This window comes from Lonchura striata, chromosome Z, assembly GCF_046129695.1.
Source record: "Lonchura striata isolate bLonStr1 chromosome Z, bLonStr1.mat, whole genome shotgun sequence".
Classification (NCBI taxonomy): Eukaryota; Metazoa; Chordata; class Aves; order Passeriformes; family Estrildidae; genus Lonchura; species Lonchura striata.
This window is the reverse complement of record NC_134642.1, coordinates 39,941,645-39,964,905: the sequence shown is the minus strand read 5'-3', so window position 1 is coordinate 39,964,905 and position 23,261 is coordinate 39,941,645. Positions and strand designations below refer to the sequence as shown.

General features: G+C 42.6%; 1 protein-coding gene across 2 annotated transcripts in view; it reads left to right on the top strand.

Annotated features, from left to right (window-relative positions):
* The first annotated feature begins 745 nt into the window (after nt 1–745).
* LOC110484181 (phospholipid-transporting ATPase ID) overlaps nt 746–23,261 on the top strand; it is an 83,814-nt gene continuing 61,298 nt past the window's right edge. Inside the window, exons 1-2 of one of the 2 annotated variants that reach the window (XM_021554646.2) lie at nt 746–1,019; nt 20,315–20,393. In XM_021554646.2, coding sequence (XP_021410321.1) covers nt 20,351–20,393 — 43 coding nt within the window. In that variant the 5' untranslated portion in view covers nt 746–1,019; nt 20,315–20,350. Of the gene's footprint in view, nt 1,020–13,312; nt 13,412–20,314; nt 20,394–23,261 lie in introns of those variants that run through there. The other variant, XM_021554647.3, reaches the window with a different exon arrangement.

Here is a 23,261-nt window from a genome sequence, read left to right as displayed (position 1 = left end):
ATTTGGACTTTGTCAGGCAGAAAGTGTCATTAAACCTAAAAGTAGGTGGCAAAAAGACCTTGAAGGAGCAAATCAAATCTTGTAAAATTAGCACTGGAAGTCTGCATTATCAAAATGAAGGAAAGCACACAATACTGATGTTGCAGATAAATGTCATTACTTAGACAATTTAATCTTATTGCAAGTTTTCATATTGCACCCTATCACCATTGTACTTAGGTGGCTTTTTTAGATTAGTTCTGTCTCTATCTCAGATTTATCTTTGTAAATGTTTTATTTAGTCTGAAGAGGGCTTTGAAAGAAAAAACTATGTCAAAAGCTGAACCTACGTGTTTTGTTCTCATAACCATGGAATCCAGAAACACAAATCAGGATCCTGTAGTACTTGGCACCATACACTCCTCAAACAAGCAACTATCCCACAGAAGTTGCATGCATTTTATAGGTCCTTATGGGAGGCAGTGAAATGTCTGACCTGTAAGAAAGAACATATTTTGTGACTGAAATTCTCCGAGTGCTGTCTAAGAAGGCAAATCTGCCAAAACTTGAGCTCAAGGTCTCGCTGTTGCCTTAGCTGCAAGCAGGGTGCACCACCGGGTTTGCAGGCTGCATTTCTCTCAGATGAAATCCAGAGTCCTGCCTATGGTATATAAACCTTCGTAATACCTGGTGTCACACCCGAGTCCAATGATCACTTGGTTTTTATTTACTCAGTGCTACACGGTGCCACGTTCCACCCACAGCCCCGGGAACTTTGCCTTTCCGCTCGCAGTCCTTATCGAGGACACGGAACGCACTGAGACATCCTGTAACTCCTGGATCACGCTCAGCGTGCCCCTGCACGGGTTTGCATCCCAGGAAGCGTGGTGTTCCCTCGCCAGCCTCTCCTCCCAGCTGGGGAGAAGCCTGTGTCCAGGGAGCTTAAAACAAACTGTGGCTCTTTGCATGGTGCTGAAATAATCCTTCCTGTTCGTTGTGACAAACAGCTCCAGGTTGAACACAAGACACAGAACAGCCAGGTAGGACAAATTCTTTATTTCTTGTCCTAAGAGAAAAGTGTAAAAATTTGCACAGAAGCCCAGACTGCAGCGTTTGTTTGGGTTTTTGTTTTGTGGGCTTTTTTTCTATTATTTTTCTTCGGCATACTGGTTTATTACTCCATCTGTGAATGTTGCCTCTCAATAATGAGTCTGGTGTCGAAGTTTTCTGTTTGTAGTGCTAGGCCCAGTGTGTCAGCAATACTCAAAGCTAGAGCAAGCTGGGACCACTGAAGTGTGGATTCGGTAAAGCTCTCCAAAGTCAGTAGGAAACCACACGTTCATTTATTGGCTTTGGATCCAGGCCCCATTGCTCTCTCTTCATAAATTTCTGAAGGGAGAGCTGGGCTTCACCTTCTCTGTGAAAGGTGCTCTGAGTTGTCCCTATCATCATTATTGGCAATTGCATTTTAATTTAACAATAAAGACATGAAACACATGCCTCCATCATGAAGTGGTTTGCATTGGAACTGACTGTCTCTGGAGGGGATGTTCTCTCTCTCAAACTAGTAGATGGGCCAATTGTGAATTTGTTTTCTGGCCTGTGTGTGCTAAGTGATAAACAGTGTCACTGCCTTTAAAACTGGAGGGGATGAGACTAGGATGAAGCATTTGCACTACTTGCTTAAGATCCTTATATAGAAATCACAGAGTTAGGTTTCTCCTGGACAGTCTTTTCTTAGCATAGTTATTTTTGTTCATTAAGCTAGTATGTGACACACTGCAAAGTCAACTCGTAGATGCCCGAAGACTTTGCAAAGTTTTTTCTAGAGGTAACAAATCCAAAGAATCTTCTGCACTACTGAGAAAAATCACCTTTTTCCCCCAAATCCTTGCTCATCTGATATACTAAGTCCTTCAATGTTTCCTCGTATCTGACACTATTTTGACTCTCATCCCAGGAGTAAGACAATTTAGGATGTATTGAAGAAGGATTTTCACCACAAAGCACTGCTCTTCTCTCTCTCCCATAATTATTCAGATATCCTGGCACCAGCAAAAAAGTCCCATGTCAGCCAGAAGGAGATTTTGATAAATGAGGCCATGGGGGAAGGAACTTTTTTTTTTTTTAGGTAAAGAAAATTTGCAGTGATACCTAACTCTGCAAATATCAAATCACTTCAAAAACAGTATTGGAAGCAAAGGTGATGATCAGAGGCACTGTCCTTATTTCTCAGCATTAACTTGGTTGCAAAGCATCAGAGGAAGGTAGCACTTCAATTCACAGTACTGAAGTAACTGTTTACTTCCCTTTCAGTGGATGGCTTATTTTTCTTAGTGATTAAAGCTCCCTGTGGATCTCTGTTTAGTCAAATGTGTGACTTACTGCACTTTAGCTCTGGTTTTAGGTGCTGGTTTATTAATGATGTACACACAGTTTTGCATTATTGAAAGTTACTATTATAGGCTTAACCAAAACAAAAGTCACTGCAAGGAAGGAAACAAAGACCTAGGCTAATTTGCTGGTATCACAGTAAATCATGATGTTTGGTAACAGTATAGCTCTCTTCAAATCAGTCAGGAAACAATGCTCACAGCTTCACTGGGAATAGTTCACCTCTATCAGAGAAGACAGATCCCTGGTTATGACCAGGCTGTCTGTGTTAGAGAGACACTCTGGACCCACCTTACACACAGTTAGATTGGCAGTGTTTAGTCTGGGTATCGGTCCATCCCCTTACATTCCTGGGTCCAGTCTGGGACCCGTAAATGTTTCCATGTGCTCAGCATTAGTTGCAGAAGGAGCAGGATTAGGTTCCTGCACACATGTAAAGTGGTGTAGAGGTAAGGAGGAAAATCTACCTTAGACTCATGCAGTAGGAAAAGTCAGAAGTAAATTCTGCTCTACAGTCTGTAAGCCTATACCTAATCTATATGTATATTTAAATATCTAAAGGTGATTTCCACAATTTAAAGGTGGAATGTTCTGATTTTGCTCCCAATGCCATACTCTAAGCGGGAGCAGTGAAAGGGTTGCAGTCAGGACTGTGATCCATAGATAAACAAGACTCCTTTTCCCTTCCCCTGACTCACTCCAGGGGCCTGTGCAGCTCCCTGCCTGTCTCCATAGGTGATTCAGTGTTACTCTTGAATCCGTTACTTCCTTCCTGCTCTGTTGTTCCACTGAGTCTGAGTTTACTGGGATGTGCAGCTATTGCAGGTTGCAGTTTCAGTGGGAACCTGGATTACCCACGAATTTAACATTTAGACCTCCACTTGCTTTCCCCTGCTCTTCAGTAAGAGCTGCAGTGTGCAATTTATACTCCTGTTGTCTTGTGAAATGCTGCCAATGCATTCCCCACCTGCCATTTCGCTTCTTGGACAAACAAGACATTGTTTACTTTCCCATCTTAAATGTACAGATTTGGCTTTACAAGAGTACAAAAGGTACAGGTGTGAGGGGAGTCAGAACAATAGTTTTGCCTAATTTATGCATGTTTGCAAGAGAGCGATGTCTTGCATTCCAATTGGGATTGCTCTCCCTTGTCTTCTAGACCCCTCCACCCTTCCAGCCAGGTCCTCTGAGTGTTCCCCCCACCCCCACCGAGGTCTCTGTCTTTGCACTGGTTGGGATGGCTGTATCCTAAAGGTTGTTTCCCCCCCACTCTCCTAGCAAAGCTACCCAAACTGAAGTGCATCTCTTCCTGAGCTGCTGAATTTGTAGGACGTGTTATGTGAGCATAAATGGAATCTAGTGCTGATTTGTATTTATTTATTTGTGAGACTCCACACCTACTCCAATTAACATCCCCTCCAGCTCTACCTGCTGCAAGATCAATTGATGACTCAATGCCTGTGTCAGACTTCTCAGGTACCCTTCAGGAAACTCCAGGCTCCACTGCCTAACACACAGTCATCCTGCATTAAATTCACTGGTTTCCAGTGCTTTTCCTTACTACTATATCCACCAAGCAATTGGCTTTGTCTTTAAAGTTATTTCTAATTCTAGGGTTGTTTTTCTTCATTCTGGTTCACACTTAAAGTGAATTTTTTTTGCCTCTGCTGCCTGGCCTTCACAACTCCATAAATGCATTCCTTTTTTCTTTCTTCTCCTTCATGTTATGTAAGAGCCTCCATGGAGGCCTCTTCTTGTTTCATTAACAAGCAAAAGACTTGAAACAAAAAACAAAAACCTGAACAAAATTGTAGAATGCTTGCAAGATAAGCTGCTGAAACAAGTTTCCAAGAAACCATTTATCCCAAAACTTTCCACTACATCAAATATTGATTAATGAAGTAATATACACTTTGGTCTATTTAAATTTCATGCCTCAGTGGCATGATTGTCTCATGTCCCAGGCATTTTTGGGAGTCTCAAGGTACAGCTGTGTGAAGCACAACTTCACCACACACTAGAGAGATTTCCCAGCTACAGCTGGACACCAGACATTCCTTTTGACTTTGTGTGCTTGCCAGAGATTGTCATTCTCTGGATTGTCACCAGTTTAATTTCTGATCAACCCTTGCTGCAAAGTTGTAATGCAGGTCAACTGGCCAGGCAAATGTGCTTTTCTTTATTTAGTTTACAAACAGCATTTTTATTCAGCATTTTTATTGCTGGACTAGTATAAATACACTCTAAACAAATATGCTCTGCAAACTCACTTGGGACACTGCATTTGACTATTCCCTTTGTGTTTAACATTCTTTTTTCTCCTATGGCCAAAACAGCAAAATTTGATTGTAGGAAAAAATTCAAGTCCTTGCCTGGGCAGACGCCACCTGTTAAGCAGATGGCATCCAAAGAAACACTCAGGCCTCTGTCTGACCTGTTTACATCTCTGTACCACTCTCATCCCCAGAGCTAATTCAATTGTGGTTTTTCTAAGAGAAATTATGTCTTCCATTTACTGACACAAAGCATTTATTCTGTTCTGATTACACCATCTTTACAAAATCTTTAGGGATTACATGTGTTTTCTAGTACTTGCCTTCATCCAGGGAACTTGGACAGATACTAACAGTCCTTAGAAGACATTTCTGCTTAACTCATGACCTGTGAATATTTGCTGTCAAACCAACCTAAGCAGTTATGTGGGCAGCTGGGCAGAAAGGAAACCAGCAGCCTGGTGTGCAACTGGGCCACAGGCAGAGCATTGAAGAGCTCTGCTTTTGAGATGTGACACATCTGGAATGAGGAACAAGTTGTCTTTGCCAAGATTCAAAGTTATAATCATAGAATAGTTTAGACTGGAAGGGATGGTAAAATCATTTCGTTCCAAGCCCCCTACCATGGGCAGGCACAACTTCTACCAGACCAGGTTGTTAAAAGCTCCATCCAGCCTGGCTTTGAACACTTGCAGGGATGGGACATCCACAGCTTCTCTGGGCAACCTGTGCTAGTGTTTTACGATTCTCACAGTAATAATTCTTCCTAATATCTAGTCTAAACTTACCCTCTTTCAGCTTAAAGCTATTCCCACTTGTTCTATCACTGCATGATTTTGTCTAAAGTCCCTCTCCAGTGTTCTTGTAGGTTCCCTTTACATGTTAAGAGGCTGCTAAGAAAGTTAAAATGCAGATTTGGAAATAATGGAACACAGTACAAAAAGAACCTAAAATAACAAACACACCCTGGAGATTTTGCCTAAGAGCACAGTTTTTCATTGTCTGCACTAATTCTCATACAGTTTTCACGTCTCTTTCTATTATTTTAAGCTGGGATATCCTGTGATTATCTAAAGATTATCTATCTCCTTGTGGAGAGGAGGCACCAAAAATGGTAGAGCTTTTATGCTTCAGTGCCACACCAAGATAAAGGTCTTGTGGATTTTTTTACTTCCTTATTAAGAAAACAACTTTCCTTATTTCTCCTGACTAGACATTTGGTGTTGCACAGTACTGCTGAAACCTTACTTCATTCCCTTTAGTCCCAGTGTCTTTTGATAATGTGGGGATTTTTTTGGGAGGTTTGTTGTTTGTTTGTTTGGGGTTTTTTTTGGTCTTTTTTTTGTGTGTATCTTCATTAGCACATTATCAGTTTGAGGCTGTGTGTCATTGCCTTCTGGAGATACACCACCAAAACCTTGATTACTCTATCAGAAAGAGTAAATGCTGTCCCTCCTCATGGGGGCCACTACTTATTCAACTCTTGAGCAGCACATGAGATTCAGAAGTGGTATGACAAACCGTAACATTGGGAATAGGGTATTTAAATACCTACCTCCCTTTTCATATATCTCTTGGATTTAAAGGGATCTTGTGTAATACTGCATCATATTCCAACACAAGAAATGGCAGTGATTAACCTCAAATGAGTTACACACCCAAAATCCTTGTGGCTGTGTTCACTGCACATTTCTCACTGGCTTAGCTACTAATGTACATACACAACTTCTATCTCAGTTAACAGGCATTCACTGCCTAAACACTGACTGCCTATGTGCATGAAGATGGGAATAATACATGTCTTTGCTCTCAGCCAAACAAATACAAAGGAACATGCACTTCTTTTCAATACCTGGAGAACAGATGCAGGAACAATACAACATAAATTAAACTTGCACTGAATAAAAGCAAAGGCTGGCAGTGCTGGGATCTGGCATGTGCTGTGGCCATGCTGGCATAGCTGTGGATATATATGGCTTATTTACTGCCAAGGTGGTGCTGCAATTGAAGTGCAAACTGTTGATTAAAATGTCATGCAGTTTTGTTGGGGAAATATCCAGGGAAATAAATTGTTTTGTGCTTATTTATGTCATATTGTGTTCGCACAGATATTTTAGATCTTTACTTAATGACCTGCAGTTTCATGTTCCAGAGGGGAACCAAGTTCTCTCTTGTCAATATATTAGTTTCCCTGGGCTTGTTTTATATGATGGCTATTTTTTTTCCAGAGCATCCTCCTTTGCAACCAGACAGGGTCTTCCTTGTTCTTCTCAAAGTTCACAGAAGTTGAGTTCTGACAGGTCAAGAAGCCAACTCAGTCCCAGTCATCAGCACTACAAATTATTGTAGCACTACAGTGTTATACTCCTGTGTGCTCACATCTTCTTTTGGGATCATGGCTTGATGGAATGCTGGTCCTGCTGCATCCCTAAAGTGAACATCAGTTGGTCACCACCAAGGCCCTCTGATCTCTGTGAAGTAGGCTAGCTTATGAAAGTCCAGCCATCAAAAACTATAATAACATAATAAAGATCTAGTTATAGAATTGTAGAATGATTCGGGTTGAAGGGACCTTAAAGATCATCTTAGCTGCAACTCCCTGTCATCAACAGAGCACGTTCCACCAGGTTAATCTAGCCAAGCCTTGAACACATAATTCAGTAAATAATACTAGAAAAAATAAAAAAGATAATTTGATACTAGGAGTAATTTTGTGGGAGACAGCAAATTGCCTCCATATTTTTTCTGGAAGTATAGATATAATTGTAATCTGGAAAAGACACAGTAGAGATATACATGCATACAGTATGTTAAATTTGGAATTTTGGTTAAAATGCTTATGAGCATAAGGGATGTGACAAGCTATTTACAGGAATTCCCTCAGCATATCACTAAGTCTTTCATGGAATGGATAATTGATCTTTAGGGCAATATATAATGAAACCATGAAGAACTTAAAGAAATAAATAAAAGATCTCTTGGCTGATGTTGTACAGAACACATAAGCCATCTACTCCATGCAGATCCAGGGACATCCCATCCTTTCCACCCATACCCAGTGCAGAAAAGTGTGGAAGATTGTGGGAAGTCTCTGCAAAATGTGGAGGCTTGGCATGGCTTGGATTTCTTCTGTGTGTTCAACCACAGGGTCCCACTGAGGGGTATCCTAATTCCTCAGTGGTCTGAGCTGAGTTTTTTGATGTGTATCTGAGGAGTGGGCAAGTGACAGTGTCTGAAGTGCCACCACACACATATGTGTTTGTGGCAGCTGCTGCCTTGCCAATAGCAGTCAAGGGCCTTGTGCAACACCCTGTTACAAAGGGCACTCTCCTCAGGGGCTCTAATGAGCTGCCACTTTGCCCTCAGCTATTGATTTTTTTTCTATTCGCATTCATGTGATCAGCATTTAACAAGCCCTCCCAGGCATCCCCCTGGGATTCCTCTCTTTTTCACTGGTGATGATTAGGAACTATGTGTTAAATGCAGTGTGGACACCTCTAGGGTTAGCTGCAGCAGCTGATTAATCCTCTGCTTTGCCGGTGCAGCTGGGCACATGCAGTGTCATGGGCAAAGGCAGAGACACAGATTTTTATTGCAGGAATAGGAGGAAAAGGAGAATCTCCATCATCACCCACCAATATCTGTGTCCATCAAATCACTCAATTTCTCACAGCATCCCAGAGAATATTTCAGGTACCCAGGAGTCCTTGTCTCCTTGCAACAGCATCTTCCCTCCCGAAGCAGTGAAATTTTTTGGCAGGGAGGGAGTTTGTAAACACAAGATGGCAAATCTGGTGGAGACTGGACTCAGAAATTAGGTAGCCTTGGGCCTTGTTCCCTGGAGAATTGACTTTCTTCTGCTCTTCAGTGTACTCTGAGCATCTAAACCCCTGTTTTTTCAACCAAACGGCTCTGCTTCATCTCCTAAGGGCTGCAAAGGCGACACCTGAGAGACAATTTTTCAATTTCTGTTTTAAAACATCAGATGGTATCACATTTGCAGGGGTTGGTGCTAGGAAGATGAGATCAACAGTTGCCAGAACAAGTTGTTGCTTTCTTTTTAAAGACAAGAGTCTGGGTTTTTTTTTGTTTGTTTGTTTGGTTGTTTTTTTGTTTTTGTTTTTGTTTTGGGTTTTTTGTTTGTTTGTTTGTTTTTGGGGGTTTTTTTGTTTCTCATTATTTTCCTTAGCTGGCCATTGTTTTTTAAGAGCTTGGAATACTGGGCAAGGTGTGCTGGTGGAGAAAAGGCATCTCTAGCCACAGCCACACACTCATCCTCTCATCATTTCCTGCTGAAGGTAAGTGGCACACTACCATTTCCTGATCAGTATGACTCAGTTTGTTCCATATATACTCACTGAAGCTATTTTCTGACCATTTCCATGTGGTGTGTACTGAGACACACAGTACTCACAGCTTCTGGAGTAACAAGTGAAGTATGGGAATACTTCTGTATGAACCTGCAGTGTTAATGCTGCACTTCAGATTATATCTAGAGAGATGGATGCAGAGGTAGGAATCCAGAGCATCCCTTCAAATTGGGTTAATTTGGAATTCCTTGGAGGAGTAGTAAAATGAGTTGAGCAGAGTAGCTCCCAAAAGGCAAGGACAGCCCTAGAACCACTGGTCACTTCATGACATTACCTTCCTCTCCTATTTCATTTTCCACTGACAGGCAGGTCATGATAACAAGAACATGTAGGATTTCATTTTCCCTTCCTCTGCAGAGCTGCAGTAGGGTCGTCCACAGGGATCAAGGACACTGTCACTTTATGTGTGATACAGTGTATTTTGGAACACTTAGTCTTTTGTTATTCACCTTATGATTGTGCTGGTGTTTCCTGGACTACATCAATTTACGACTTGGATGTTCTCCTTACAGTCTATTTTTAAAACAGTTCTCTCATAGCCAAGGAATGGACAATAATGTCCTGGTTTCAGTCCTGTACTTCTTATGCATCCTACTCTGACTTTTGACAAGAGGAGGATACAGAAAGTCTCTCATTGGAAAGCCATCTGACCCCTTGGACCCACCACAGGTGCTTATAATAACAGATGTTTCAGGTGTCCCCACAGTGAAGCGGGCTACTTTTCCCTCCCCTACTCAAGGAGGTCCTCACTGGTTAGGACTAGTGGGGAAAGTTGGGATGGGAAGCATAGGCCATGGGAGGTGATTCAGTCTTCTAAGGCTAACCCTTGGGGGTTTGTGAGGAAGCCCTCCACAGCCATTAGAAAGATTTTTTTCTGGAACAGTGACTGGCATGGTTAGGAACTGAGGAATGCACTTGTGCTGTTCTGGGAAATGGAGATGAGATTAGGTGGGTGGAAGTGATCCCTTTAGATTGCATCAGCTCTGGGCTTGGGGATGAGCCCAGTGTGGCTCATCAGAGAGTGGTACCATCACTCATCTGCAGAGTGGTACCAGCCGTGATAGAGAAGGTCAAGCTTCAAACCTTGCAGTTTAGGAGTGGCAGACTGCAGTTATAAGAGAGTCAGGGAAAGCAAAGACCATCAGTGCTCCTTTTGAAATATATTGGATCATTGGGAAAGCATCAAGACGAGCATCAGTAATTTTAAAAACTGCATATCATGGAGAGAGATTCTCTCAAGGACTGGCAATTGGTTTAAGTCTACATTGTGGGATGCTCCAGGGCGTGCTTCTCTTGTTTCTCTCCTATCTTCTAGTTTGCCCCAGTTACTCAAGGGCATATTAAGACATTGAAAAGGTTACTAGGTCACCAGACATGTTTGGGTTCTGGGTGCTCCTGAGATGATCCTCTGCTCTGCTGTGTCAGCTTTGCTGTTTGGAGGAAGACCAAATCTAATGTGGAGAGTGGGCTGAGAGCACCCTTTAAAACACTGTCAGTGAGGTTTCAGATTCGCATCTTGATCACACCTGAAATGCTGCAGAGGCTTAAGGACTGGAGATCATTTTCTCAGATAAAGTTAGTGGATAAGGTCTTAATGGCATGAATTTAAATCCATCCCACCCTAGTTAGCTCTCTCTGGCTAGTGGGCATTGGGAAAGTGGAGGATTCAAAGGTGAAGGAGCATGGTATGGAGGAGGCTGCCTGGCCAGGGAGAGAGCTCATTTACTGGAAAAACTACAGATTTAACTTCTTCCCGCCACTGTGGATCATGGCAAGTGACTGCTGCCCTGTTGCATCTGTCCAGCTGAATCTCTGTGGTGGCTTCAGGGGACACTCAGACACACAGCATATGTGTACACCCTTTATAGAGGAACTGAAATTTTGACAAATGCCACTGTGGGCAGCAGTGCTCCTTGGCATGTTTGGAAATCTGCAAAGGAGGATGCAAACTGTGTGGTGATTGTGAAGATGCTATCCAGGGAACAAAGTGGACAAGAGAATCCAGAGCTGAGTTCATGACCCTGAGTCACTCCTGCTCTTCTGAGTGCTTCTATGTGTGTTAAGCTTCCCTGCATGATCAGGTCCACTGGAGTCCACAAGGAAAGCATAGCTGAGGGAAAAAGTAATGTTCAGTGTATGTGAGATGGATTTTCAGTGCCAAGAAAAATTATAAAACAGCCTACTAAACTCTTAGTGATTTTAAAGTCTAAACAAGACCCAAGGCTGGGTGACTTTATGGTTGGTTCCACTTGTGTGTCAAGGGAAGGATACAAACCTAACTCTAGGAAAGAAGAATTTACTGTGGCTGAGGTCAAAGTGGTAACAAGCAAGTATAAAGACAGCCGCAAAGAAAGTAGGAGTAGTGTAGAATGACTCGTAATCAACCAATTAAAATGTCATGAAGAAAAGCAAATGACAGTTCTAAGAAGGAAGAAAACACCAGAATGAGGCAAAACCAAGGGGTTTTCCAAATATGTAGAAGGACCTAAATTAATCCAGATCCTTGCACTTTTGCTTGCAAAAAAAAAAAAAAAAAAAGTGATACTTGGGCTGATGCTGTTGAAATGAGGTGTGGATGACAAGAAAATGAAAAATGACTAGTGTAAGAGGAATTTCTTCTCCAGTTAGATGCTGTCAAGATCATAGTCATCTGAAAATAACCTGGATCTTCAGGAGATCAGTCCTATGCATCAGTCCTATCACATCCCATGTTGGCTGGCTGTTTGTATGTGTTTTTGAACTAGGATGCCAATTCAGTGAGCATTATCTCAAACTGGTGTAGCTTGGAATATCCCTGAAGTCATGGCAAAGGGCACAGACTCTTTTTCCTCTTTCAAAAATTGCTTATGGTGTTAGAGTGTTCTCTTCATTGTCACTCTGTTCCTCAGCCTTCATGACCAGCACTGAAGCACTAACACTGCAGCTTCCAGAGTCCTCCGTATCTTTCCTCTAGACTACAGAAGATTTCATTTCATAGAAAACACTCTTTGGCACAGCCTTGACTCTTGTGTTACTTGTGTTCTGATAATTAATCAGCTGATTAATGCATTCAAGTGGGTAGGTATGAAATTAATTTTAACAGTGTTCATGAATTACCCTGTAGGAAAACTCAGAAGTTGAAGGAAAAAGACAGACACAAGTACACATAGAAATGCTAAATTTTCTTGTGTTGTCACAATAAATGGAGATATTCCTGGTAGGCATTAGTGTGAACATGACTATGTAAAGAACATGGTGCTTTAAAAATAATTGCATTTCACAGGTATAGGGAAGTTAGAAGTGGATTAAAGTTGTAGTTGCCCCAGTTTTCATCTGGAGATTAGAGCAGCTGGCAGGTAAAATGCCAGGTGACTGACATATAGGAGGGCACGGTATAGTGAAAGGTCCCACAACTTGGGAAAAAAGTGAATATTTTGTTTGTTGAAGGTGGGAAAATGGGGTGAGAAGGTTGGAAGGCTCATGGGAGTGTTGAGGGGTTCTTGTGAGGAGGGTCTCCACGATCACAGTGTGGTCAGGCAGGTGTTCCAGAAGGCAAGGGAAGGTCATGCTCTCAGGATGAGCAAGCAATTCGGCACCAAAGCAATCCTCTGGCTGGCTGAAGGAAGCTCTGTGGTTGAGTTATGCAATTGTGCTCTAGGAGGCTTTTCTTTGCAGAGTTTTTGCTACTCACAACTTTGGAAAGTGGGTGAGGTGGAGCCTTGGGATCAGCTTGGAGGACTGTGTCTCTGGGTTTAAGGAGTCCTGACCAGCTCCAGTGTTATGGACACAGAGAGAGGGGCTGCTGCTAAGAAATGGATCCCTTCCCAAGTTCATCCTTTTTGAAAGCAATTTGATATGTTGGACTCTTTACTCGCTTTTTTTTTGAAAGCTTCCGCGTCGGCAGGAGGTAGGTAAAGCTAGCAGCTGTTGCCTCTGGAGCTAATTGGGGTTCCCCAAGCCTAGGTGCTGTGCTTTTCTGCTTTATTCTTTCACAGTTTGCAGCACTGAAGCATTTTATTTTTAAGAGAGCTACTACACTCTCCCTCTCTACAGGAAACTGAATATAAAAAAAGAAAAGGGGAGGAAAAGAAAAAAAAAAAAAAAAACTTGGCAAAGAGCCAGGCTCAGTGACTGAAGTAAGAAGTAGGGAACTTGGAGTAAGTGTAGTTGCCGGGACATTGTATGTCAGAGCGAGTCAGCGGCGGATTTTAAGGGTGTCGGAGAGGACACGCGATGCCCATCTCACAGCGCAGATAAGGTTTGCGTCCTTAGGTGAATGTCCTGGCGCTGCGACTGCGAGCGAAGCCGTCGATCTTGGGAGGGGATAAAGCTGCGTGTAAATGAGAAGAGAGGAGTGTACCGGAGTGCTATGGAAGGCAGCAACTTTGTTGCTGTGACTTTTACAAGCCTTCGAGGGTAAGATTTACCGCTGATTCCTTCCGCTCTCTTGTTTTTCCTGCCAGTTTTGGGGCGGTGGGGGGACAGAAACTTGTGGGTTTCTTTCAGACCCAAGAGTTTTGCGAAGCTTAATCAAAGCGCTCGGGGTTGAGCTTTTCCTGCGGGCTAGCTGAGAGACGTCTGGGTGGAGTGAGCTGAGCTGTGCATGATTCCAAGCAGCAACAGCGGCAGCAGCACCAGCAGGAGCAGCAGCAGCCGCCCGGGGAAGCTGCTATTGTTTGTTTCAGAGGGATCAGACTGCGTTTCTCTTTGGGAACCCGCTCCGCCACAGCTGTTGATCCGTAACTTGAGCGTCGTCGCAACTAACTTACCCAGAGGAGCTGAATGCAGTTTTTTGACTGCCATCCTGGTGTCAGTTTAAAGAGTGTTTTAATGAAGACAGATGGAGGATGTTGGATCATTACTTTAAGACGTGGCAGATAACAGACTGAGCCTGTTTCCCAGCAATTACAGCTAATTGCATTGGCACATTGGAGTATAGGGGTGGGAAGGCAGAGTTTCATGGGTTTCTGTATATACAGATTGGAACAGCACCAGAAAATAGCTGTAGGGCTGCCTCACCTCATCCACAATACCTCTTCAGGTGTGGAAAAAGCAGGGAGATTTCAGGGATACTTTCAAACTTTGCACCGAGTCAGTAGATTTAAACTAGGGGCTACATTAGTTTTGTAAACCCTGATGGCAGGAGTGACCACTTACAGTGCTTTAAACTTACTTCGGGCTTTAATTCTGCCAAATCTGATTTCAGACCTGAAAAAGAGTAGGTTTTGGATTCAAAACACACATTTTGGTTGTCCACTCTGTAGCTCACTTTCTGTGTTTGCAAAGCAGGGAGTGGTACAACACATTCTATTCCCTGTTTTGTTCTTGAGGTATTCAAACACAAGAGGATGTAAGGAGTGGTGGAGAAATGCAAATAGTAACTAATTCAGTGCTGAAATATGATTAGTACTAATTACCTCAAATGGCTGAAATTTTTGTATCTGCTTTTGGTAAGGAAAAGTAAATGCATTGCTCTCTTTGGAACCAAAATTTGACAACTTTGACTGAAAGAGTACAGCTTTAGTTCAAAGAGGTCCCTTGGCAAACACGCCTTTGTGTAGCACATGGGAAGGTCAGTTTGCGCCAGGTGTGCCAGGCTTTGGTGCTGCTCTTACCAGAGCCTTGGCAAACGCTGGACTGTGATGTCCTCCTTTTGCAATACCTGTGAGTGATTGTGGCTGTCCAGTTCCAGCATGTGATATGTGGCAACTAAGGCATGGATAAAACAGGGAGATTGAGGACCTGATATCTTTTAAATCCTTAGTATTTTCTCAGATATACCTCCAAATCCAGTGTAAAGTGACATATGTTCAAAATGTAGGGACTGAGATCTCATATTTAACATCATTACTCCACCAAGAGCAGTGAGTGGTGAAAAGAAGTTTTCAACGTTTTTTTGTCATGATGCTCTGTGGCTGGGATGTATTTTCTCATATGTTACTGGTTGGCAATTTAGTACTTTAGCATGAAAAGTAATAGAATTCTAAGATCAGTGGGTATTTGTGATCATTACATCATCTAAACAGAAATTTTAAAGACACTAAACTTTTGTGCAAAAATTGACCTGACCTGAAAAGGTGGGTGGAGGTATGATATGCTTTCTGAATTTGTACCTACACAGGGCTGTTTTTTGTGTGTATACATATCACAGGATATTTGGTGGCAAAACTGACTGGACAAGTCTTGTTCTTCTGACTAATTCTCCTCATTTCTGGGGGCTTGCTTCTCATACTTCAACACAATTTACTGCCCCCTCAAATCTGATATGACCACTGCTTGGGCAGGAATTTCAGTCTGTACTGAACTACACCCCATGATCTTCATTAAAATAACCCTTCCAAAACTGATTGTATTTAACGTGGATCTTTTCACAGAGTCTGGGAATGAAGTGATAGGAACAGGGGCAGCAAGTATATTCTAATTCATATTTATCATTGAATCTGATGCTTTTGGCTTTATCTGGAGAAACAGGGCCAAGATACGAGACATGTTTTCCATCCACAACATCTGCTCTGCATTCATCCAGCTTGTGCCATCTCTTGTCATTTTGCCACTCAAGCTGGCAGTGGTGGGAAATGCCTCCCTCCTCCTCTTCCTCCAGTTTGCAGTATAGCCCTCAGTGAACCTTTGCAAAGCCCACATGTTGTAGCTCATTGCAACTTACCCCTCATGCAGGAGGAGCTTTGCAGTTGTATTCTCAAGCCAAATCTTTGAATTGTGGAATAGTTTGGGAAGGTACCTTAAATATCATCCTGTTCCAACTTCCCTGCCATGAGCAGGAGCACCTTTCACTAGACCAGGTTGCTCAGAGCCCCATCCATCTTGGCCTTGAACATTTCCAGGGATGGAGCATCCACAGCTTCTCTGGGTGGCCTGTGCCAGTATCTCATCACCCTCCCAGTAAAGAATTTCTTCCTAATATCTAATATAAGCCTACACTCTTTCAGTTTGAAGCCATTCACCCTTGTCCTGGCATTACATGCCTTGCTTAAAGCTCCCCTCAAGCTCTCTTGTAGCCTAAGTACTGAAATTTGCTCTAAGATCCTAGCAAAGTCTTCCCTTCTCCAGGCTAAAAAACCCCCGCTCTCTCAGCCTGTCTCCACAGTAGAGATCCTCCCTCCCTCTGCTCATCTTGGTGGCCTCCTCTGAGCTGACTCCAGCAGGTCCCTGTCCCTCCTGTGCTGGGAGCCCAGGGCTGGATGCAGTGCTCCAGGTGGGTCTCAGCAGAGCAGAGGGGCAGAATCCCCTCCCTCCCCTGCTGCCCATGGGGCTCTGGATGCAGCCCAGGACATTTGGCTCTCTGACTGAATGCACACAGCCAGCTAATGTTGAGCTTCTCATCCACCAGCTCCCTTAACCCCTTCTCCTCTGGTCTGCTTTCAAGCCATTCTCTGCTCAGCCTGTACTTGGGATTACCTTGACCCACCTTGCTTCTGTCTCTCTTAAATGAGGCAGAATTTGGTTTGTGAGAAAACATCACTTCCCTATTCAAGACCTGTCAAAGCAGCTTCTTGTTCTGGCTATTGAAATACCCAGAGGCCTTCATCAAACTGTCAGCAGCCATAAAGCAGGTGGATTGTCTTTGCAGATGTGTAAGTGGTGAAGGACAGTTCATAGAGCCTCATAGGTTTTCTATGGTGAGAAGGGATAATTTATTTGTAGCTTGAGCTCCCAATTACCTGTAAGAATTGGGAATTTGAACTTTAAATAATTTCTTCTATAGGTCCTGAAAACACGGGAAGCAACATATGTTGTGTTAAGCTGAGGGGTTGCACCTGCATGAGTGCTCAAATACTCTGAGCCCCAGTTGATTACTGAAAATGCAGTGTACCTGGGGTAAAAAGAAATTAAGAAAATCAAAAAATAATCAAGTGGAAAATGGAACAACAACAATTAAGAGTGCGGAAGGGCTGACACAGACTGTGGAAAGCAACTAGAGGAGACAGAAGCAGCACTTCACTTTGCCTGACCATAGCTGGTACCAGGGAAAATTAACACAAACAGGAAATTGCCTTTTTTCTGACTGTAGAATGTTTTTTTATGTGTTTATAGGTTTTAATTAATTCAGGAAAAGGAGACTATGAAATTATCCTACCAAAATTTGAGAAGTACTTAATGCCACACAACAAATGAAATATGAGATAATATTTTTCCCCAATAATTTAATTTTTTTTTTCCCCTGGAAAGCATAAAGAGAAATTAAAACTGTAATTAAAATAGATGTGAGTGATACGAGGATGATGACCTATCATTGCAAGTTTGAAATGGAAACTCAGATTTAAAAAATAGGAAAATAAAGAAAACTGAACAGGGGCGTGAATTTTGATTACACATGAAATCTGTGGGGAAAAAAATACCCTGAGGGATGTTGTTGATAAATACAAATGCAAAGATGTTGGACCATGCAGGTAGAATTGACAGTCTAAAATAACCCAAGAAAAAAGATGTGGGGCTGAAAGGCAGGAAGAGCCAAGGTCAGCCAAGAAAGCACATCTGTCTGCACAAGCTGTGATAAGTGAGACAAATGGAAGCAGTACCTGTTGCTTCACCAAAGGGGACAACTTCACCATTACTTGCTTGTGTTTCTTTTCACACTGGCAGCTGGTGGTAAATGAACTCTCAGACTGAAAACAGACACTTGGAAGTGTGACAGTGTACTGTCACAGAGGGGGTGAGAGCAGACAGCCTTGCACAGAAGCTACAGCCCTTGTGAGAGTGGCTTTCCTCTGTAAAGAATATGGGGATTAGATGTGTGAGTCAATAACAAAGCAGTAAAAGAAGATATTTGCAATATTATGAAAATAAAGGGTACACCCCAATGCAATAGGGGTGTGTCCCACCCTCAATGCCATCATCTGTGTGCCCATTGAATACTGACACATTTTCAAATGACATTGTGGTTTGGGCAAGTCAGGAACTGAGTTTTGCCTAAAGGATCAGGTCATCTTGGGAAGGATTCATACATAACTCCTGGGATTTAAGTAAGTGAGCAGGTATGCCAAGTCTGTGTGGTGGCAATGACGTGCTGGAGAGGTAACTGGTACAAATGTTACCTATCTCCCATGTCTGCCCTAAAAGGCAAAGTTTTGGGGGAATTGAAAGAAGCCTATAAGGGTATTTGTGCTGCCATAATGGTTACTTAAATTCATTGCTGAGTGAAGACATTCAATGCATGCAATCCTGATTTAATGCAGAGAAGCTGTGGGAGCTACATGTTTTCCATATCAAAACACTGTATTGTTTCAGACTTCTTGTCATGCTGCAGTCCCACTAGAAACCAGGGTTCAAAGAATCACAGTAATTAACAAAAGCCACGTGTCAGAGCTGAAAGAAGTTTCATGTTTTTGTTTGGAAGATGTGAAAGTCTATTGTTTGTTTCATGTTATTACTCATAAAAGAAAGCTTATAGCCACCTTTGCTTCTCTGCTCCCCAAAAATACAAACATCCTTTTTTCACCCTCTGCTGAAATTATATACCTTGTCTACTGAGTACACAGCTGGAAGAGCTTTGGTAGCTGGGGATTGTTTTTCTAAAAAGTTTGGAAAATACATGAAGATCCAGGGTTCATATGGGTCATGTAATCATCAATATGATGATTATAACCAGCTAACCTTTTGCATATTTGTGCTGACAGTGAGGAGTGACTTTTGTTTTTCTGAAAATGTTTGCAAATACAGCAACATCCAGAGTTCATATGGATCATGTAATCATCAATATTTTGATTGCAGCCATCCTTGGGCTTCCAGGATTACCAGATCAGTGATTATCAGATCTTTGACTCCTTCTGCCTTAGGAAATCTGAGGTCTCTACCTCTATGTGTATGGGGAGTGTCTCACTCTTCCAGCCATCTTATGGGGAACTCTCTGTCCTTGTTAGTAGGGTTTTGTAAGACATAATAGTAATTCTAAAACATGGAAGAATTATATTGAAAGTGATAGACTGAGGTAAGGCGTGGAAAGTAAGTTTGGTCAGCAGGGTCAAGAAAGCTTTACGGTGTGACATTGCATATTTTAACTTTAAGTAGTTTGTCTTCATGGGCAAAGAAATTCTGGGGAGAGGTGGTACCAAAGCATTTGTCTTGATGAACAGAAACAGTTAGATCAGTGAATAGATAAAGGACATCTTCCAAGTAGAGTGGGCACAGAGAGGCTCCCAAACCCTCACTGAATTAAAATTCATGCAACTGCAGCTGCTAAATATAGCTTTGCTGGAGCATCTGGAGCACAAGTTTGACATATGCAAGGATTGTAGAGTTCTCCTTAAAGTTTACCTTTATTTTCTGCATATACATGAAGCCCAAGCTCGTACTGGTGGTGTTGTATCAGGTTTGCATTTGGGCAGTGTCATAGGCTGTCTGTGTGTGCATGTTTCCAAAACATGACATATTTGCTATTCCTGTCTCCTTAGGCACCCTTGCTCTGCATGGATAGCATAGGATAAAGTGCAAAAACTACCTTCTTCTGTCACCTAGAAAACTTGTTCTAGATGGATTGTGACTCTCAAGTGTCTCAACTTGCCCTATTGACCAGTTAAGCAAGTGGTACAGTGTTCCTGTTGATTCAGGCTCCTGGTCACAGAGCAATGCCAGCTTTTCTCATGTTCACAGATCCTCTAGGTTGTCATCACCAACATCACCTTCAAATCCTTTAAATGAACTTATCTGATGACTGGGACACTGAAAATTTCACTACCAGCCAGTTTTGATTTTTTTTTTTTTTAAATGCTCAATTCCTCTGCCTATCAGGATATATTCAGGGCCTAAAACACATTTCTGGTGCCTGGCCTTAGCTTCTGGGCCAAGTAGTTTGCAGCCAGTGGAGGAGAAATTTTATTCTAGTCTGTCCCAAACATGCAGGATGACCAGCAATGGACAACAGTGTGAGCTGGCATGTGTTGAGCAGAGGCGGATTTACAGGAAACCAGTGCTTCCCACTGCTTCCTCCTCTTCAAGGAGGCTGGTCTTGCTCTGGGTAGACACGCGGTTCCTCTGTACCTTAAGTACAAGCTCTGGATGTGTGTTTCTCATTTTGATATAGCACCAATGTAGTGAGAATGTGCTTTTCAGTCTCTTCTCCATTGGCCCTTTCTTTGTGCTATGTCAGGAAGTGAACTGACCAGCATGTCCCAGGTAAGGTAACCCACTGATGCAGTGCAACCTGAAAACCTAAGATTGTTTTGTATTTTAATGCATTCTAGATGATAAACTGTGGCTGTTGGCCACAGTGCTTAGGAATTTGTTTCCACCATTTTTTGGGCATAGAATGACATGTATGTGCTGCTCTATGTGTTGTGAATTGCCTTCTCTTTTCTCTTGCAGAAGTTCCATGGAGTTGGACTAAAATAAAGTTTTGGGATGTCTCTATTTGGATTAAAATTTGGAAAGAAGAAATTGAAAGGTGAGTGTGGTCTGGTAATGCCCTTGTCATGGGAGCAAAGGAGTGTAAATACAGTACACATGCCAGTGCCTGAGCTCCTGTTTGGGAGCATGTATGGCCCAGAGCAGGTGAGGGAAGATACACTTTCTTTCCTTTTCCTGCATTTCATACTGTATTACTGCAGACTGGGTGCCACTGAATGGGGGCACTTCTGCAACAGGACCAGCTACAGAGTTTGTGCACTGTCGTGACACGACTGCTTTGGGGAAGTTGGGTTTTGGTGGTTTTTTTTACAGGAATCCTTTGTGGGAGTGGGTGGATGAGCAATGCACAGTGCAAAGGTCCAATGCAGTCTCTGGATGATGATATGTACTGGTGGATCTCAAATTCTGTATCCAATTTTGAGCCCCTCACAAGAAAGACTTTGAGGTGCTGGATCATGTCCAGAGAAGGGAAAAGAAGCTGGTGAAGGGTCTAGAGCACAAGTCTTATAAAGAGCAGCTGAGGGAGTGGGGGAGTGTTTAACCTGGAGAAGAGGAGGCTCGGGGGACCTTATTGCTCTCTAAAAGGACCTGAAAGGAAGCTGTAGTTAGGCAGTGGTCAATGTCTTCTCCCAGGTAACAAGCAACAGGAAAAGAAGAAGTGGCCTTGATACTCCAGGGGAAGTTTAGATTGTATATTGGGGGACATTTCTTCACAGAAAGGGCTGTCAAGCATAGGAACAGGCTGCCCATGGCAGTGGTGGAGTCAATATCTCTGAAGGTGTTTAACAGATGTGTAGATGTGGTATTAGGGACATGATTTAGTGATGGAATTGGCAGTGCTGGGTAAACAGTTGGATTTGTTGATCTTGGAGGTCTTTTCCAATCCAAACAATTGTATGATTCTATTTTATGGTGGCAATGGCCCAAATATTCCTTCCAATCAGAAACAGGAAGAAGAGCAAATTAGAGACATGCACCCTGCGAGTACACATATGTGTACTCTGAGAGACCCAGTGTGCTGTCTCTGGTCAGAGATCCAGGTCTGCAGACATGGTGAAGAGGGAAAGTCTCTAGCCTTTCCTTTCAGGGTGTTCTCTCTGATGAATGCGGAATTTCTGCCCTACTTGTATGTTGACAAGAAATTATTTTCCAACCTCTCCAAGCTCAAAGGACTGAACAACTTTTCCCAGGGGTTTATTTTTTCAATTGTGCTGCTATTTCCCCTTCCTGGACCAGGGCAGACGGTAAGCCCTGGTGTTAAAAACAGGGGCATCCGTTTGCTTCTCTGACAGTCCCAGGAGAGAAGATTGTGATTACTCCCAGGGAAGGATCTCTGCCAGCCCCAGATCTTTTTCACCCCATCTTGGCTTTGCAGATGAGGGAGCACAGGTTTGTCTGTGAGCCACTGTCCACTCAGGGCAACCCTACTTGTAAAGCAGTAGCTGTTCAGATTATAAAAAAAGATTCTGTTGCTATATTAGGCAAGTGTAGTGTTTTGCCTGGGCCCAGGCCTGGGTTTTAGCAGAGAAGGGTTCAGCCCCCCCGCCCTCAAACAAATATTTGACAAACTCAGATCTTCCTAGATAGAAACTTTGTATTTTATTGGGAAGAATAATTTCTTTTCACATCCAATCATCGGTTCAAAACCAATGAAGGCAAACTGGGAAAAGTTCAGAGGATAAAAAGGAAGCAGAGGTGATCAGGGAATGAGGAGCTTCCATAACAGGAAGCTGAGAATGTTTTCTCCCCCTCTTATGTTTTTAATTATTTTGCCTTGCAGGCCCAAAGCTATGATTGCTATTTGCAAACATTTAACTAGGCATAAATGTCAGTGGAACTGCTATTTTAATCCAAGAGTTTATAAATCTTTGTGTTTGTATAAATCCAAAGGATTGTCCTGCCTGAGAGCACACAAGACCCTCCCACAGGGAACATCCCATGTGCTCATCTTGGAGGGGCAGTACTGCTTATGGAAAGACCAAATTTCTGTTCCAAAAACAAAGCTGGATGACATTTAACCTTGCTGAAGGACCATGCTCGTGATATGACTTTAACTGGAGGGAATGGGTTACCTCAGGCATCAGCGGTTGGACCTGGGATAAGGATTGCACCCATGAGATCCAGCATTTCTCCCCAGCAAGGCATGGTTTCCACATGAGCTGAGGTGCAGGTGAAATATGATAGCTTTAAGAGGACAGGTTACATGGTCTTAAGTTTCTTGGAGATAAGGGTAGGCTTTTTATAGGCTCAAGTTCTTTATAGAAGTTTATCAGGAGTGTAACTCAAACGCAGCTCCTGTTGACACACAAAGATGCCTGGAGGAGACCAGCTGCTGGATAATGCTGGTGAAGCTGTTCCAGCTGAAGCAGGGAAGTACACCTCTTAGATAAGCAGCAGAGGTGTTTCTATGGAAAAGGTGCCTGAGATCTTTTACACAGTGGTTTAACCTACAGTGAACATGAGTGGAAGAGAGAGGAAGGGGGCACTTCTAGTTCATCGAGTGTGTGGAAGGTTGGAGATGGCTGATTGTTGGAATCTGAAATGGAATGAATTCTTAGAATTTTGGGCCTGAAAGCTAAAGATAAGAATTAAACATAGGATTTGATCTGAGACCTTGCAAGAGGCTTCTGAACTTGAGTACTAAAAGCAAAAATGTGGATTTATAGTTTAAAGCAGAGACACCTTAAGTGAAGAAGAAGAAAGTTTAGAATTTTAGATGCAGGAAAAAAAAAGTAGTTACAAAGGTGAACAAGAAGTTTAGAATGCAGTACTGTAGGCTTGTGTATCATAGCATGATTGGCTAAGAAAGCTTACACTGTAGCATGAGTCCATAACACAAAATATTTAAGAATTGGGTCAAAACCATAAATATTCTTGTTGGTAGTGTTTTATTGGTCAAGCAACC